Source organism: Caretta caretta, chromosome 8 (assembly GCF_965140235.1).
Source record: "Caretta caretta isolate rCarCar2 chromosome 8, rCarCar1.hap1, whole genome shotgun sequence".
Classification (NCBI taxonomy): Eukaryota; Metazoa; Chordata; order Testudines; family Cheloniidae; genus Caretta; species Caretta caretta.
In genome coordinates this window covers 48,974,390-48,990,053 of record NC_134213.1, presented here as the reverse complement: position 1 = coordinate 48,990,053, position 15,664 = coordinate 48,974,390, and the positions used below count along the sequence as shown (strand labels likewise).

Sequence of the window (15,664 nt, the reverse complement as noted above, 5' to 3'; positions counted from 1 at the left end):
CTGTTTGGACTAAACATAGCTCTTAGAAAACCACCAATCTTGATTTTAAAATTGCCAGTGATGGAGAATCCACCACAACCTTTGGTAAATTGTTCCAGTGATTAATTACCCTCACTGTTCAAAATTTGCACCTTTTTTCCAGTCTGAATTTGACTAGGTTCAGCTTCTAGCCATTGGATCTTGTTCCACCTCTCTCTGTTAGACTGATGAGCCTATTATCAAATTTCTCTTCTCCACGTAGGTACTTAGAGATTGTGATCAAGTCACCCCTTAACAAAGAGAAAGCTAAACTAAACTGATTGAGCTCCTTGTGCCTCTCACTGGAATGCATGTTTTCCAATCCATAAATCAATTTAATAACTCTTCTCTGAACAGTCTCCAATGTATCCTCTCCAATTTCTCAACATCCTTCTTGAATTGTGGCCATCAGAACTGGACATATTATTCCAGGAGCAGTCACACCAGTGCCAAATACAGAGGTAATATAGCCTCCTTATTTCTACTCAACTATTGAGTGGGGAAGCATAGGAAGCCCAGAGTTTGAAAGGGAAGACCAGTGGAGTCTCATGGCATTAGCCACCTGTGGCCCACGTGCTCTCCTGCTACGTCCCCTCATGGCATGGCACTGTGTGGCCATGGCTCTGCCTTGTTTTCCTCCTGGTCCTCCATTGCTCCACCCAGTCTCAAACATCTTCTGGATTGAAGTGACTTAGCTCTTCAGCTAGGTCATGTAACAGTTCCACCTTATCGGGGTGCCCAAAGTCCAAAATAAACACAAAGAAGCATAAACTCTTCCCTTCCCTTGGTAGGCAGCCATCTTCCCCAGTTTCTGGCTCCAACCAATCTCTCACACCATGAAAGCCTCAGACTTGCTCTCTTTCCCAGCCAGGAAACAACTGTGTTGGGTTCTCCCTTTTTAGTTCCTCCCATGAAGCCTGACACTTGGTTCAGGTGTTACAGGGCAGGATGGACTAGGCCTTGTTCTACGGATATTGATCTCAAAAGCTCAAAGACTTAAAGGTGTTTATAAACTCTTTCACTGTCCAACTTCAAACAGGGATAGGTAGGTTTGAGGTTATTTTAAACAGAGGGCTTGATTTTACTCGGTAACTTGGCAAACACCCAAAAGCATTAATTTAAATTAAAAGTTTATTGATTAAAAACAAGAAAGAACAAGAAATCAAAACAGGCATTTATAGTCAAACTATGATTGAATGATTATGCAAAACAAGCTTAGGCAAAACCTTGAAAGCCCTTCTTTTGGAGGCAAATAGCAGACTCATATTTTCAGAACAACTGTTCTTTGATTAAAAGGAAAGGGTTAATTTTACTCTCAGTTTTGATGTGTAGAGGGCATTTACTTATCCTGTTCTTAACTAACAGACACAACGTAGAGAAGAGAGAGGATAGAAAAGATGGGTGAAATATGGCTTTTGTTGATGTTTCTGAAACACTGGACTGCTGGTTAGTTATGAGTGGGTGCTTTTGGTTGGCAAGTCAACTATGACACCTGCAGCTTGAATCCTGGTTTACGATTTGGTCAGGGACCTCATCTGGTTGGATCTTTTCTTCTTAGACAAGGCAGGCTTGGATGAATACACCATAGTTGATTTCAGAATTTGAAAAACAGCCAAGAGAATGAGAGATAGGAAAGAAGTGGGGGAGGCAGAAAATAACACAAGGGGAGGGAAAACAATACAGGCTCTTACATATGCCTCCGCAGTACTGGCAATTGGATATCCCCACTGATGGGCTGAGGATCGGATGTCATGATCATGTGATGACTTTCAGCACTCACAGGTGAAAACAAAGTTCCTTGAACAAGATTAAGGCCGGCCAGCATTCCTCCCAGGAAGAAAGTCCTTCCGGTGAATCAAGGTGAGCTGGGATGAGTTGCAGTGCTGGCAGATCGGGGGATGAGCTGGGATGCAAGGTGTTGAGATGAGAGGGAGAGCTCTGAATTGATCTGAACAGAACTGATCGTGTCTTTTTTTTCACTGTTTCTTTTTAAGGAAACCAAAAAGGGAGAAGTAGGAGTCATAGTTCATCCCTCTCACCAGTTAGGCCTCATATCCATCACACCAGTTTTGGGCTATTAACTTCTGGTTCCACGTCTTCTGTTTTTACCAGTCATAATTTCAACTGTTCTTGGATTATGTCAACATGGCCTTTTTTGGTTTAAACTATGTAGGATTCATACAAGGTTTATGTGCTTGGCAACATTCAGGGCACACCCGGAGTGTTGTGCTGGACCTGTGCACACACAGCTCCTTTCAAGGGCATCAACCTTGGAATCTCGCCCAGATGACATGAACCGTGGGAAGCCTCCCAGGACTGGGCTCAAGGCCCGAGAGCAAGGAATGCGGTAGATAGAAGCTGGTAAATAAGAATGTTAAACAAAGCCAGTGTATTCCTTTTATCTGTTGGAGAATGTAATGTGCGGGGGGAGAGAAAGAATAAAGGGGAAGGTGGAAAGCTGACAGGCAGAAGCCTGTTAGCAGACCAGCCGCTTGCTTGCTAAAAGCTGTGTTCTTGTCTTGTCATTGAACCGCCACAAGACTAATCTGGCTTCTTTGTCTGGTTCTTTTGGACTTGTTACAACATTCAGGGTTGTAAACAACTTTACCTATTTTTCATGGTTATTGTAACATCTTAAGAACTTTTACATACTTTTTACATACATACTTTTCTTGTAGGCCCAAGAGTCACAACAGCCCAGACTTGTGTGGGGTTTCTGTACCATTTCTGTGTAAATGGGTTTAAAATACATTAATGAAGGAAGCTTGTCTCACCTAGCAACTGTTGCTACATAGACTGTGATACACAGAGAATGTTACTGGCTGAAACCCTTCCGTCAGTGAATTGTGACCTGTCCTTTATGGTGCTGCTGTCTGATCATCAGAAGAGTGATCATGGATATGGCAGGCTAGTGGGAGTCACCTCCTTCCCGGCGTGGGAGGATCATATATTGAATTATCCATCAGTGTTCCAGGGCCCTGGGCAGCAGGTTGCATTCATGGCCAACATGGAGCAAAGAAAGTCTAGTGACAGCTCTATAATTGGGAAAGTAGCAGCTCATGTTCCCGATCTCATCGTATATGGCGATTTCTCCCAGGAGGTGCCTTTCATTGAGAGTTTTGATGGAGTATTGCTTTTTGCAGACATTTCAGGTGGGTAGAGAGATTTTTGCAGACATTTCAGGTGGGATTTTCAGAAGGGCCCAAGGAAGTTAGGTGCCCAACTTCCGTTGAAAATCAATGGGATTTATGTGCATAAAGGCTTGTTTACATGGGAAGTTATTGTGCAGCAAGACAGAGTGTGAATCAATAGGATGCCAGCGTACCATGTACTAACTTGGTGTGTGGACAGTGCTACAGCAGAGTGAAAAGTTCCAGAGTGTGGCTTGATGTACTGTGCTCTCAAGCAGCAGCATGCTAAGCTGTGTCTACGACTTAGCAGTGTCCATACAATGAATGACTGGGTGGCAAACTGGTATGCTGTAGAGTCACACCCTGGTTTATTGTGCAGTAACTCACTGTGCAGACAAGCCTTAACTCCTTTATTAGGCCTTTCCGAAAAGCCCAGCCTTAGTACATGGAAGGTTTAAAAGAGATATTGTCTGTAGTAATGGGAGGCTTGGGCCCAAATCTAGCTGAAGTCACAGCTGAAATGGCTTAGGGACTTTCATCTTTATTACAGCACTTTGGACGGTTTTGCAGAATTGGCTGTCTTTAGGCTCAGAAGAGTTTGGGACAGGAGTAGCAGAGGATGCTACAGCAGCAGCTCAGGGCAGAGTTGTCGACTGCTGTCCCTATCCTGGAACTTTGTGCAATTTTTTAGATATGATGGGCCCAGGTCAAAGAGTACCTGGAAGATAAGGACTGGGACCTTGAACTTGACTTTATATTATGTGGGAGGATAGGTTTGATGTGGTTGTGGTAGTTTGTGTTGCTGTGGAGATGTGCTGCCACATTCTCAGTTTTCTAAGGCGTGAAGGCTTTATGCCCAGGTATGTTGCATTTTAGTAGCCCAGCTGGGAGGTGAGGAAATATATATAACAGAGACCAGGTCTTCATCCTCTACGATGAGCCTCTCCTAGTCAAGTGGATGTTGTAGAGAAAGTTACTTGTGGATGCAACTGTGTGAGAGTGTATCATCAGCAAGCATTCCTAAACTACAGATTGAATTGACCAATGATGGATGTGTACCTTCAACCAAAGGAGACTGCGCTGTGATTGCAAACGTCTCTACCCACTGGCATCTCCTCTGTCTTGCTCAGGTTCAGCTTTAATCAGGTGTTCTCTATCCATGAACTGATCTCCTCTAAGCACTGGGTCATCTTGGTGGTAGGGGTATAGTCATATGTATATGCGGAAGGAGAAGCAGAGCTGTGTATCATCTGCATATTGCTGGCATTTGAGTCCCTGTTGTCTGACTAGCTTGTAGGTATTGAATAGGACTGGAGAGAGAATTGATCCTTGTGACACTCTGCAAGTGAAAGGTCTGGTGGGAGACGGGCAATTTTCCATCACTACCGAGAAAGAACGTAAAGCTTTTTAGCATGTTCCCCTGGATCTCTGCCACCTCTCTCAGAAGAGTCAGCATGATCTCATGGCAAACAGGGTCAAATGGAGTGGGGGAAGGATCAGAACTAGAAAGCAGGGAGAGTTCCAGCATAGGAACAAAGTGAACTGAAAGAACTCTGACATCATAATCAAAAAGGCTGACAAAGGAGATGCTGTCGTCATCGTGAATAGGTCAGAATATGAACAAGAGGCTCCTAGGCAGCTCTCCAACACCACATTCTACAAGCCATTACCCTCTGATCCCACTAAGGGTTACCAAAAGAAACTACACCATCTGCTCAAGAAACTCCCTGAAAAAGCACAAGAACAAATCCTCACAGGCACACCTCTGGAATCCCGACCAGGGGTATTCTATCTGCAACCCGAGATCCATAAACCTGGAAATCCTGGATGCCCTATAATCTCAGGCATTGGCACCCTGACAGCAGGATTGTCTGGCTATGTGGACTCCCCCCTCAGGCCCTACGCTACCAGCACTCCCAGCTATCTTCGAGACACCACTGACTTCCTGAGGAAACTACAATCCATCGGTGATCTTCCTGAAAACACCATCTGGCCACTATGGATGTAGAAGCCCTCTACACCAACATTCCACACAAAGATGGACTACAAGCCATCAGGAACAGTATCCCCGATAATGTCACGGCAAACCTGGTGGCTGAACTTTGTGACTTTGTCCTCACCCATAACTATTTCACATTTGGGGACAATGTATACCTTCAAATCAGCGGCACTGCTATGGGTACCCGCATGGCCCCACAGTATGCCAACATTTTTACGGCTGACTTAGAACAACGCTTCCTCAGCTCTCGTCCCCTAATGCCCCTACTCTACTTGCGCTACATTGATGACATCTTCATCATCTGCACTCATGGAAAAGAAACCCTTGAGGAATTCCACCATGATTTCAACAATTTCTATCCCACCATCAACCTCAGCCTGGACCAGTCCACACAAGAGATCCACTTCCTGGACACTACAGTACTAATAAGCGATGGTCACATAAACACCACCCTATACCGGAAACCTACTGACCGCTATGCCTGCCTACATGCCTCCAGCTTTCATCCAGACCACACCACACAATCCATTGTCTACAGCCAAGCTCTACGATACAACCGCATTTGCTCCAACCCCTCAGACAGAGACAAACACCTACAAGATCTCTATCAAGCATTCTTACAACTACAATACCCACCTGCTGAAGTGAAGAAACAGATTGACAGAGCCAGAAGAGTACCCAGAAGTTACCTACTACAGGACAGGCCTAACAAAGAAAATAACAGAACGCCACTAGCCATCACCTTCAGCCCCCAACTAAAACCTCTCCAACGCATCATCAAGGATCTACAACCTATCCTGAAGGACGACCCACCACTCTCACAGATCTTGGGAGACAGGCCAGTCCTTGCTTACAGACAGCCCCCCAACCTGAAGCAAATAGTCACCAGCAACCACACACCACATAACAAAAACACTAGCCCAGGAACCTATCCTTGCAACAAAGCCTGTTGCCAACTGCGTCCACATATCTATTCAGGGGACACCATCATAGGGCCTAATCACATCAGCCACAATATCAGAGGCTCATTCACCTGCATATCTACCAATGTGATATATGCCATCATGTGCCAGCAGTGCCCCTCTGCCATGTACATTGGTCAAACTGGACAGTCTCTACATAAAAGAATAAATGGACACAAATCAAATGTCAAGAATTATAACATTCAGAAACCAGTCGGAGAACACTTCAATCTCTTTGGTCACTCGATTACAGACCTAAAAGTTGCAGTTCTTCAACAAAAAAACTTCAATAACAGACTCCAACGAGAGACTGCTGAATTGGAATTAATTTGCAAACTGGATACAATTAACTTAGGCTTGAATAGAGACTGGGAATGGATGTGTCATTACACAAAGTAAAACTATTTCCTCATATTTATTTCCCCTGCCTACTGTTCCTCAGACATTCTTGTCAACTGCTGGAAATGGCCCACCTTGATTATCACTACAAAAGGTTCCTCCCACCCCTGTTTTCCTGCTGGTAATAGCTCACCTTACCTGATCACTCTTGTTACAATCTGTATGGTAACACCCATTGTTTCATGTTCTCTGTGTATATAAATTTCCCCACTATATTTTCCACTATATTCATCCGATGAAGTGAGCTGTAGCTCACGAAAGCTTATGCTCAAATAAATTTGTTAGTCTCTAAGGTGCCACAAGTACTCCTTTTCTTTTTGCGGATACAGACTAACACGGCTGCTACTCTGAAATCTGAAAGAACTAGGGACTTGAAATCAGGGAATGTTGCATGCAGGGTGGAGAAAAATTAATTAAAAAATATAAAAGATTTTTTTATTTAAATATAGATTTATTTTAAGAAAAAACAACCCTATTTAAAATTAAACTTGAAATTAACAACTTATGTTAAGGCCTAAACTTATAGCCTATTAAAATCATTTAAATCACATACAAAAATAATACATAGCAGTACACGTTTGTTGCCAAGTTTTAATGAAAGTCAAATTTCATTTCAAATGAACCGGTGGAAGTCACTGGCTAAGCACCTGGAACCAGAGTTAGCTGATGTGCTAAACCAGTTTTTGGCAGAAGTAGCCTCTTGTTGTGGTGCAGAGAGAATATTTTCTTCATTTCAGTTTACTCCGCTAGTTCAGTTCAATGACTAGTTCATTCAAAATCAAGAAACCAGTTGGAAGTTGCAAAAGAGGGAATGCTTGTTTTCCTTTTCCAATTGCAAACAAAAACAAGGTGTAAGAGGATGAGATCAACTTATTCTAAAATCTTGAAGGTTGTGGTGACCTAGAAACTCCAGTTCAATTCACTAACTACAGATAATACTTCCTTTGCTTAATAAATCAGTTTTAAATGGAAAATAAGTTTTGTTAAACTTTTTTTCTTATGTATCCAGCACATTTAAAGTAACACAAAGCATGTCTGACTGTAGTCGCTGAGATCTTCTGCCATTTCTTGCCTCCTACAGTGGCTGCCTGACTGCCGTTTGTGTTACAGGTTTTACTGCACTGACAGAGAAGTTTAGCATGGACACCAGTCTGGACCGTGGTGCTGACCAGCTAACGCAGACCCTCAATCATTACGTAGGAGATATTGTAGAACGTAAGTACCAGGCGGCACGATCCCTTGCTGAGAGCACTTCTTTGGCTCAGGTCTGGGGAACTTAAGAAATGCCCATCAGAAAGGTGTTCTGTTAAGCAGCGTGGGCCCTTCTTTACTTGGAGGTTGGGATCTTCTCTGTCACTTAGGGAGCCTTGAAAATCTCCCAAGATTAGGAGGGCTGGATGGAGCTGCCTTGGGAACCAGTCATTGCTGCTCCTCAGTGGCACAATGTGTCCTGCTTTGAAGGGTCCATTATTCCTGTGGCTCTACCCTGGTATATGCCTCCACCTAAGTTCCCTGTAAGCTGTGCGGCCACATGGCAGCCTTCTTAGAGCCATGCTGGTGCTCAGGGAACCCGCCAGGGGACCTGCCGCGACTAAGGGAGGGGCGCCTCGCTCCTGGCCCCAACCTGCTGCGTCTCCGGCCTGGACCTGCTGGGGGAGGGGCACTTATCCTGCGGCTCCAGCCCCAGAGCTGCAGTGGCGAGGAGAGGCCCCTCTCCCCCCCAGCCCAGGTGCTGCTGCGGGGAGAAAGAGCTGGGGGGGACTCCTCTCTCCCCGCGGTAGCCCCGGAGCCCCCTCCCACACCCCAAACCCTTCATCCTGGCTCCACCCCAGAGCCTGTACCCCCAGCTGGAGCCCTCACCCCCTGCACCCCAACCCTCTGCCCCAGCTCTGACCCCCTCCAAGACTCCTGACCCCTCTGCCCCGACCCCACCCCCACCATATGAATTTTGTTATGTGTCACACATCACCTCCATATTGGTGCACATAACAAAATTCATTCCACACATGGGTGGGAAAAATTAGAGGGAACACTGATCTCCACCCCATTTCACTGGAAGAGCAATGTCTTGTTGTTTATGTGGCCAAGGAGTAAGATGCCCCTGTGACATCAGCACGCTAATGATTTGGGGAGCTGAGCTCTGACAAAAGTTACTAATTCCCTCTCAGAATCTAGAAAGTGCCTCAACAGCCTGAGAGCACAGTGTGGCCCTTCCTTGTCTATCTTAGGCTCTTATGTGGCTTCCAACACCCCTGTGAGGAAGTGAGGTAGGGGAGTGCTATTATTCATGTTATGGATAAGGAACCCAGGCATGGAGAGGCCAGCTGATTTGCCCAAGGTCACACCTGTAGTCTATAATGGAGCAGGGAACCAAGAGTCTCTGGCTTAGCTTCCTAACCACTGGATCGTCCTTCCTTATCTCTCGCTGTCACATTGCTTTTGAGAACTTGCTTCAAAACTTCCCATTGAGCAGTGCTTCTGAAGCTGTCCCCAGGGCCCTCCCTGTTGGATGTGACATTTTGAAAACTGAGCAGTAGGGGATTTGAAGGGTTGGGAGAAGAGGTGGGTCTGGGAGGGAATATTTCTAGTTGCCATAGAGAACACTGTGCTCTGCCTCCTTATGGTGGCTTTTGGGATGGAGTTTAACTCCCTGATTTTTGCTCTGAGCCCTCAGCAGCTGGGAGCTTTGTTGTGATTAAATGCTCAAGCATACACCATCTTGCTCACTCAGTCACACCTACTCTGCAAAATATGCCCTCTCAATGTGTGTGCGCCCACATACACACGCACTGTCAAGGTTCCTTCCCCACTCTGAACTCTAGGGTACAGATGTGGGGACCTGCATGAAAACCCCCTAAGCTTATTTTTACCAGCTTAGATTAAAACTTCCCCAAGGTACAAACTATTTTACCTTTTGCCCTTGGACTTTATTGCCACCACCAAACATCTAACAAATATATAACAGGGAAAGAGCCCGCTTGGAAACGTCTTTCTCCCCAAAATCCTCCCCAAACCCTACACCCCCTTTCCTGGGGAAGGCTTGATAAAAATCCTCACCAATTTGCATAGGTGAACACAGACTCAAACCCTTGGATCTTAAGAACAATGAAAAAGCAATCAGGTTCTTAACCGAAGAATTTTAATGGAAGAAAAAGTAAAAGAATCACCTCTGTAAAATCAGGATGGTGATGTGTAAATACCTTACAGGGTAATCAGATTCAAAACATAGAGAATCCTTCTAGGCAAAACCTTAAGTTACAAAAAGACACAAAAACAGGAATCTACAGTCCATTCAGCACAGTTTATTTTATCAGCCATTTAAACAAAACAGAATCTAATGCATATCTAGCTAGATTACTTACTAAGTTCTAAGTCTCCATTCCTTTTCTGTTCTCGGCAAAAGCATCACACAGATAGAGAGAACCTTTGTTTCTCCTGTCATAAATATAAAGGGAAGGGTAAACACCTTTAAAATCCCTCCTGGCCAGAGGAAAAACCCTTTCACCTGTAAAGAGTTAAGAAGTTAGGATAACCTCGTTGGCACCTGACCAAAATGACCAATGAGGAGACAAGATACTTTCAAAGCTGGAGGGGGGAGAAACAAAGGTTCTCTCTATCTGTGTGATGCTTTTGCCTGGAACAGAAAAGGAATGGAGTCTTAGAACTTAGTAAGTAATATAGCTAGATATGCGTTAGATTCTGTTTTGTTTAAATGGCTGATAAAATAAGCTATGCTGAATGGAATGTAGATTCCTGTTTTTGTGTCTTTTTGTAACTTAAGGTTTTGCCTAGAGGGATTCTCTATGTTTTGAATCTGATTACCCTGTAAGATATTTACCCTTCCCTTTATATTTATGACATGCACAAACACACACACACACACACACACCCCTCCCCCGATCGACAGAACAATTTGTTCCGTGATTTTCTTTGACAAGAGCTGTGTGTAACTTCTCTTGCCTTTTCTCTTGCTGCAGAGGTGCTGATTTACGGAGGCGATATCTTGAACTTTGCAGGTATTTATTAGCTTGTGATATCTAAGGAGGAAGCACTGGGGTGGGGTAGAGCGGCCTATTTTCCCGTTGTCATTTGACTTGTGAGGCTCTGGACAGTGAAGGCACTCATACTAGCTGACTCCCTTTCCTTGTTCTATTGTACCCATCCCTCTGGCTCCTATTCCCACAGGATTGATCCATGATTTGGAAGAAGCAAGAATTTACACTATATCTTTCAGTTAGAAACAACCCCGATTCCCCTTCCTCTGTGTCTGATTGAGAAACCCTGGCTGGCACTTCCTTTAGAACTGAGATCAGATGGGAGTTAGGCACGTAAATACCTTTATTTGGGCATAAGCTTTTGTGGGCAAAAAACCCCACTTCTTCAGGTGCATGGATACACTTCTTCAGTCCATGCATCTGAAGAAGGGGGCTTTTTATCCTGAAAGCTTATGCCCAAATAAATCTGTTAGTCTTTAAGGTGCCACCGGACTCCTCGTTGTTTTTGTGGATACACACTAACACGGCTACCCCTCTGATACTAAATACCTTTGGGGATCTGGGCCTGAATGACTGTGCTAGCAGTTGCCCAAGGACAATAGGAGGTGCAATGCCTTAGGTGTACCTGAGCCAGCGGACACAGGTTTGTGTGTGTGGGAGAGGGGAGGAGAACATGCAGCAAGCCACTGCATGGGGTCACTGACGGGGAAGAAACACTTGCAGTCAGTGTCTATAAGGGATCACCAGGAAGGAGAGTTCACTTGTAAAAAGTAGCTGCAGGGATTACTGGGTGGGAAGAGGTAGTCACAACCGACAGCTGCTAGAACAGGGGTCGGCAACCTTTCAGAAGTGGTGTGCTGAGTCTTCATTTATTCACTCTAATTTAAGGTTTCACGTGCCAGTAATAATAATCCATGCGATCCATGCTGAGCTGCGCCCCCTCTTGGCCCAGTCTACACCCCTCACTGCCTCAGCCTGGGGCCAGAGGGCCACAGCTGAGGGTGGCTGCAGAGCCCCAGGCTGGCGGCTGGGACCCCAGGTTGGCAGCTGAGCCCCCCAGACTGGTGGCCGGGACCTGGGGCTGGCAGCGGGCTGAGCGGGGCCGATGGACAGAACCCCAGGCCAGCAGCAGAGCCCCCCGGACCGGTGGTCGGGACCTGAGTCCAGCAGTGGGCCGAGGGGGCCAGTGGACAAAACCCCAGCTGGCAGTGGGCTGGTGGCCAGTACCCCAGGCCAGCAGCGGAGCCCCTGGGACCAGCGGCTGGGACCCGGGGCTAGCAGCGGGCTGAGCGGGGCCAGCAGAACCCCAGCAGGCAAGGGGCCAGCGGACGGTACCCCAGGCTGGCAGCGGAGCCCCTGGGACCAGTGGCCAGGACCCGGGCAGTGTGAATGCCACTGAAAATCAGCTTGCATGCCACCTTTGGCATGTGTGCCATAGGTTGCCTACCCCTGTGCTAGAAGCATAGAGGGGTTGGTCTGTTCACAGCCAGCAGCTGCTAAGGAGTTTGGGGTGGTTAGTGAGCAATCTTTCTGTGGGTCAGAGTGCTGGGCTGGTACAGGTGGATCTGCTGTGGCTTTGTCAGCACTTTCGAAACAAGAAGAGCATGTGTCCCATAAGTCTCTGTCACACTGCCTTCCCCAGGGGACGCACTGCTAGCACTGTGGCAAGTGCAACGAAGCCAGCTGAGCGATATCATTACACTGGCGCTGAAATGTAGCCTGAGGATCCAGGAAGAGTATGGGGTTCGTGAGACTGAAGTGGGTCTGGAGCTCCGAGTGAAGATAGGTACCATGGCTACTAGTGGAATAACAATACTTTGCAGTAACTAGAGAGCACATTCTCAAAGCACTTTACAAAAGTGAATAGGAAGCATTCACCCCATTGTGCAGGGGAGGGAACAGAGGCAAATGGAGATGAAATATCTTGTCTCAGGTCACACAGTGAGTTGGTGGTGGAGATGGGATGAGCGTTCAGGACTCCTCACTCCCAGTTCCCTGCCCTAACCAGTAGGCAGTTCTGCTTCCTGAGTCACATGAGCCCCCACTCACTTCTCGTGCTCCTGAGATACGTCTCTGAGAAACACCATGCCCAAATCTTGTTCCATTTCTAGAGGGCCAGGAATCTGTAGAAGACATGAATTGCTTGGTGCTTTGATCAGTTGCATCCTTTTCAGCAGCTGCATGGGAAGGCTGCTTCTGTGGTAGGGAAAATGTATTTCTGGTCAGAGAGAAGCGTCTTTTGGGGACTGGAATAAAGAGCATTTCATCTCTAAGTTGCTGGTTCAAATTCAGCCTGTGGAAGTGGTTAACGAGACTCATTCCTATCTGATTGCCTAGTGGCTCATGTGAAATGCATTGCAGGTCTCGTTTGAGTTCCTAGCAGACAGGTATCTGTGACACATAAACCATCCTTACATTCAGAAACAGTTTCATCGGAGAAGCCAAGGATTGAATGGGCCTTGAGGATCAAACTGCTGAAGTACCTTAGGGAGGCAGTTTGGGGTAGTTGGTCCTACAGCTGGCCATTCTGCATCTATTATGTGAATAAACAGCTTCAATTTATTTATTGTTGCCAGTCTGGCACCTTTCATTGGTGCTAACTGTACCTAGTTTATTTTTACAGAGTTATGACTGTCTCTGAGTAGCTTCTGACTAGCACTCGTGGACAAAATTCCATCAAAACTGTTTTTCAATGGAAAATTGGGTTTTCTACTAAACAATTTTTGTTATGAAGAGTGTCTGTTTTCCATGAAAAATTTCAATTTTCCATCGAAAAACCCCCGAACAGCTGAAAACTGAAATATTTTGATTTAGAAATCCTGCCACAGTGTCTCATGGGCAATGTTCCCTCTAATTTTTGACAGGCCATGTGCGCAAAAAATTTCTTCTGTGCAAATTGTTGTGCTTCTATGCAAATTTCTGTGTGTGCGGTGTTTCGCCATGTGCATGGGGTTTAGGATCTGTGTGCACACACGCATGCGCATAGCTTAGAGGGAACAGTGCTCATGGGAATTGTATTTTGGTCATCTAATGTCCTCCCCAGCTGGATTACATCTCCCATTGTACACCACAAACAAAGACTCTGATTATTAACCAATTCCCCTCACTAAGAGGGGACATTAAGAAGCATCCTGGGTGATGTAGTCAAACTAGAGAGCCCAACATATAAAGGATAATGGGAGATTGAGGCATCAGAACTACAACTCCCATAAATAAAGTGGGAGTATTTCCAAGTCAATTTTTTTTATTTGTTTTCAGCCAAAGTATTTCAGCATTTGAATTTCTGCTGAAAATCAAAATTTTTTATGGAAAATTTAGACAAAAATTATTTCTTTTGTTTGTATTGAAATTGTCAGTGGAAAGAGTACCCCCTTTGTTTTACCAGCTCTACTTCTGAGTATTTCACATCCATGGAAACCAACAGGAAGTTGCTGGCCATTAGGGTTGTGGGAAGTGCCTTCACAGTACCTCTGTTCACACAACTGTCTGTTTGGGCAACAGAATGTAAAGCCACTTAAGTTTGGGATCTTCAGGAACTTGCTCTTTTGCCATTTCCTTATATTAAGCTGGGGAGTTTTAGATTACATCTGGATGTTTTTTCTGTTTGTGTTTTCAAGCAGACATTTACAAGCTCCCTTCATGCAAACTCCCAGCAGCAGCAGACTGAGAGCAAAACCCTTCTGCTTGCTGGCCTCCTGGTTAGACCGCACAGACAGAATGTGCAGTGATATCCCAAATGAGAGAGTGCTTTTTACTGAGTTCTACTCAAAGTCTTAGTAGATGCTGCACTGAGCAGGTTCAGAAGGGATTATTGAATTGCATATCACTTTATTGCTATCCAGCCAATGTTTCTCAAACTTGTTCATGAATGTATTCCTCAGTGGGCACTTCCTACATCAGAGGTGGGCAAACTATGGCCCGCAGGCCACATCCGGCCTGTGGGAGCATCCTGCCCAGCCCCTGAGCTCCTGGCTCAGGAGGCTTGCCCCCAACCCCTTCCCCGCTGCTTCTCCTCCCACACAACCATGCCGCTGTGCGGGCAGTGGGGCTGCAAGCTCCTGCTGCTCTGAGCGGCGTGGTAAGGGAGTGGCAGCAGTGTGTGCAGCAGTGACAGGGTTGGGTAGTGGGTCCCGGGGGGCAGTCAGGGGACAGGGAGAAGGGGGAGGTTAGGGCTGGGAGGTCCCAGGGGGAAGTCGGGGAGAGGGTGGTTGGATGGGGTGGAGGTTCTGGGGTGGTCAAGGGCCGGGGAACAGCGAGGGTTGTATAGGGCATGGGAGTCCCAGGGGGCCTGTCAGGGGGCAGGGGTGTGGATAGGTGGGGGAAGTCAGGGGATAGGGAGCAGGGGAGATTGGATAGGGGGTGGGATCCTGGGGGGGGTTTGGGGCGGGGGGGTCCCAGGAGGGGGCAGTTAGGGGACAAGGAGCAGGGGAGGTGGGATGGGTCGGGGGTTCTGAGGGGGACAGTCAGGAGGTGGGAAGTGGGAGGGGCGAATGGGGGCGGGGGCCAGGTTGTTTGGGGGGCACAGCCTTCCCCACCAAGCCCTCCATACAGTTTTGCAGCCTGATATGGCCCTACGGCCAAAAAGTTTGCCCACCCCTGTGCTACATGCTAAGTACCAAGCTCCAGGTAATCACTCTCCTTACAATGTGTGATGTGTATGATGTACACATTGTAAGGAGAGTGATCACTTTAGATAAGTTATTACCAGCAGGAGAGTGGGGTGGGGGGAGAAAACCTTTTGAAGTGATAAACACCCATTTTATCAGGGTCTGTGTGTATAAAAACATCCTCACTGCATTTTCCACTTTTATGCATCCGATGAAGTGAGCTGTAGCTCACGAAAGCTTATGCTCAAATAAATTCGTTAGTCTCTAAGGTGCCACAAGTATTCCTTTTCTTTTATCTTGAGCAGTTTAGTATCATCTGCCAACTTTGCCACCTCACTGTTTACCCCTTTCTCCAGATCATTTATGAATAAGTTGAATAGGATCGGTCCTAGGACTGACCCTTGGGGAACAACACTAGTTACCCCTCTCCATTCTGAAAAGTTACCATTTATTCCTACCCTTTGTTCCCTGTCTTTTAACCAGTTCTCAATCCATGAAAGGATCTTCCCTCTTATCACATGACAACTTAATTTACATAAGAGCCTTTGGTGAG

At 46.2% G+C, this 15,664-nt stretch overlaps 1 protein-coding gene across 6 annotated transcripts in view; it reads left to right on the top strand.

The window, feature by feature from the left end:
• Positions 1–15,664, top strand: part of ADCY10 (adenylate cyclase 10) — a 99,920-nt gene that overhangs the window by 22,926 nt on the left and 61,330 nt on the right. For 2 of the 6 annotated variants that reach the window (XM_075131465.1, XM_075131464.1), the window contains exons 1-2: positions 2,896–3,170; positions 7,620–7,724. In XM_075131465.1, coding sequence (XP_074987566.1) covers positions 3,017–3,170; positions 7,620–7,724 — 259 coding nt within the window. In that variant the 5' untranslated portion in view covers positions 2,896–3,016. Of the gene's footprint in view, positions 1–1,694; positions 1,879–2,012; positions 2,380–2,891; positions 3,171–7,619; positions 7,725–15,664 lie in introns of those variants that run through there. The other 4 variants (XM_075131467.1, XM_075131466.1, XM_075131469.1 and 1 more) reach the window with 4 other exon arrangements.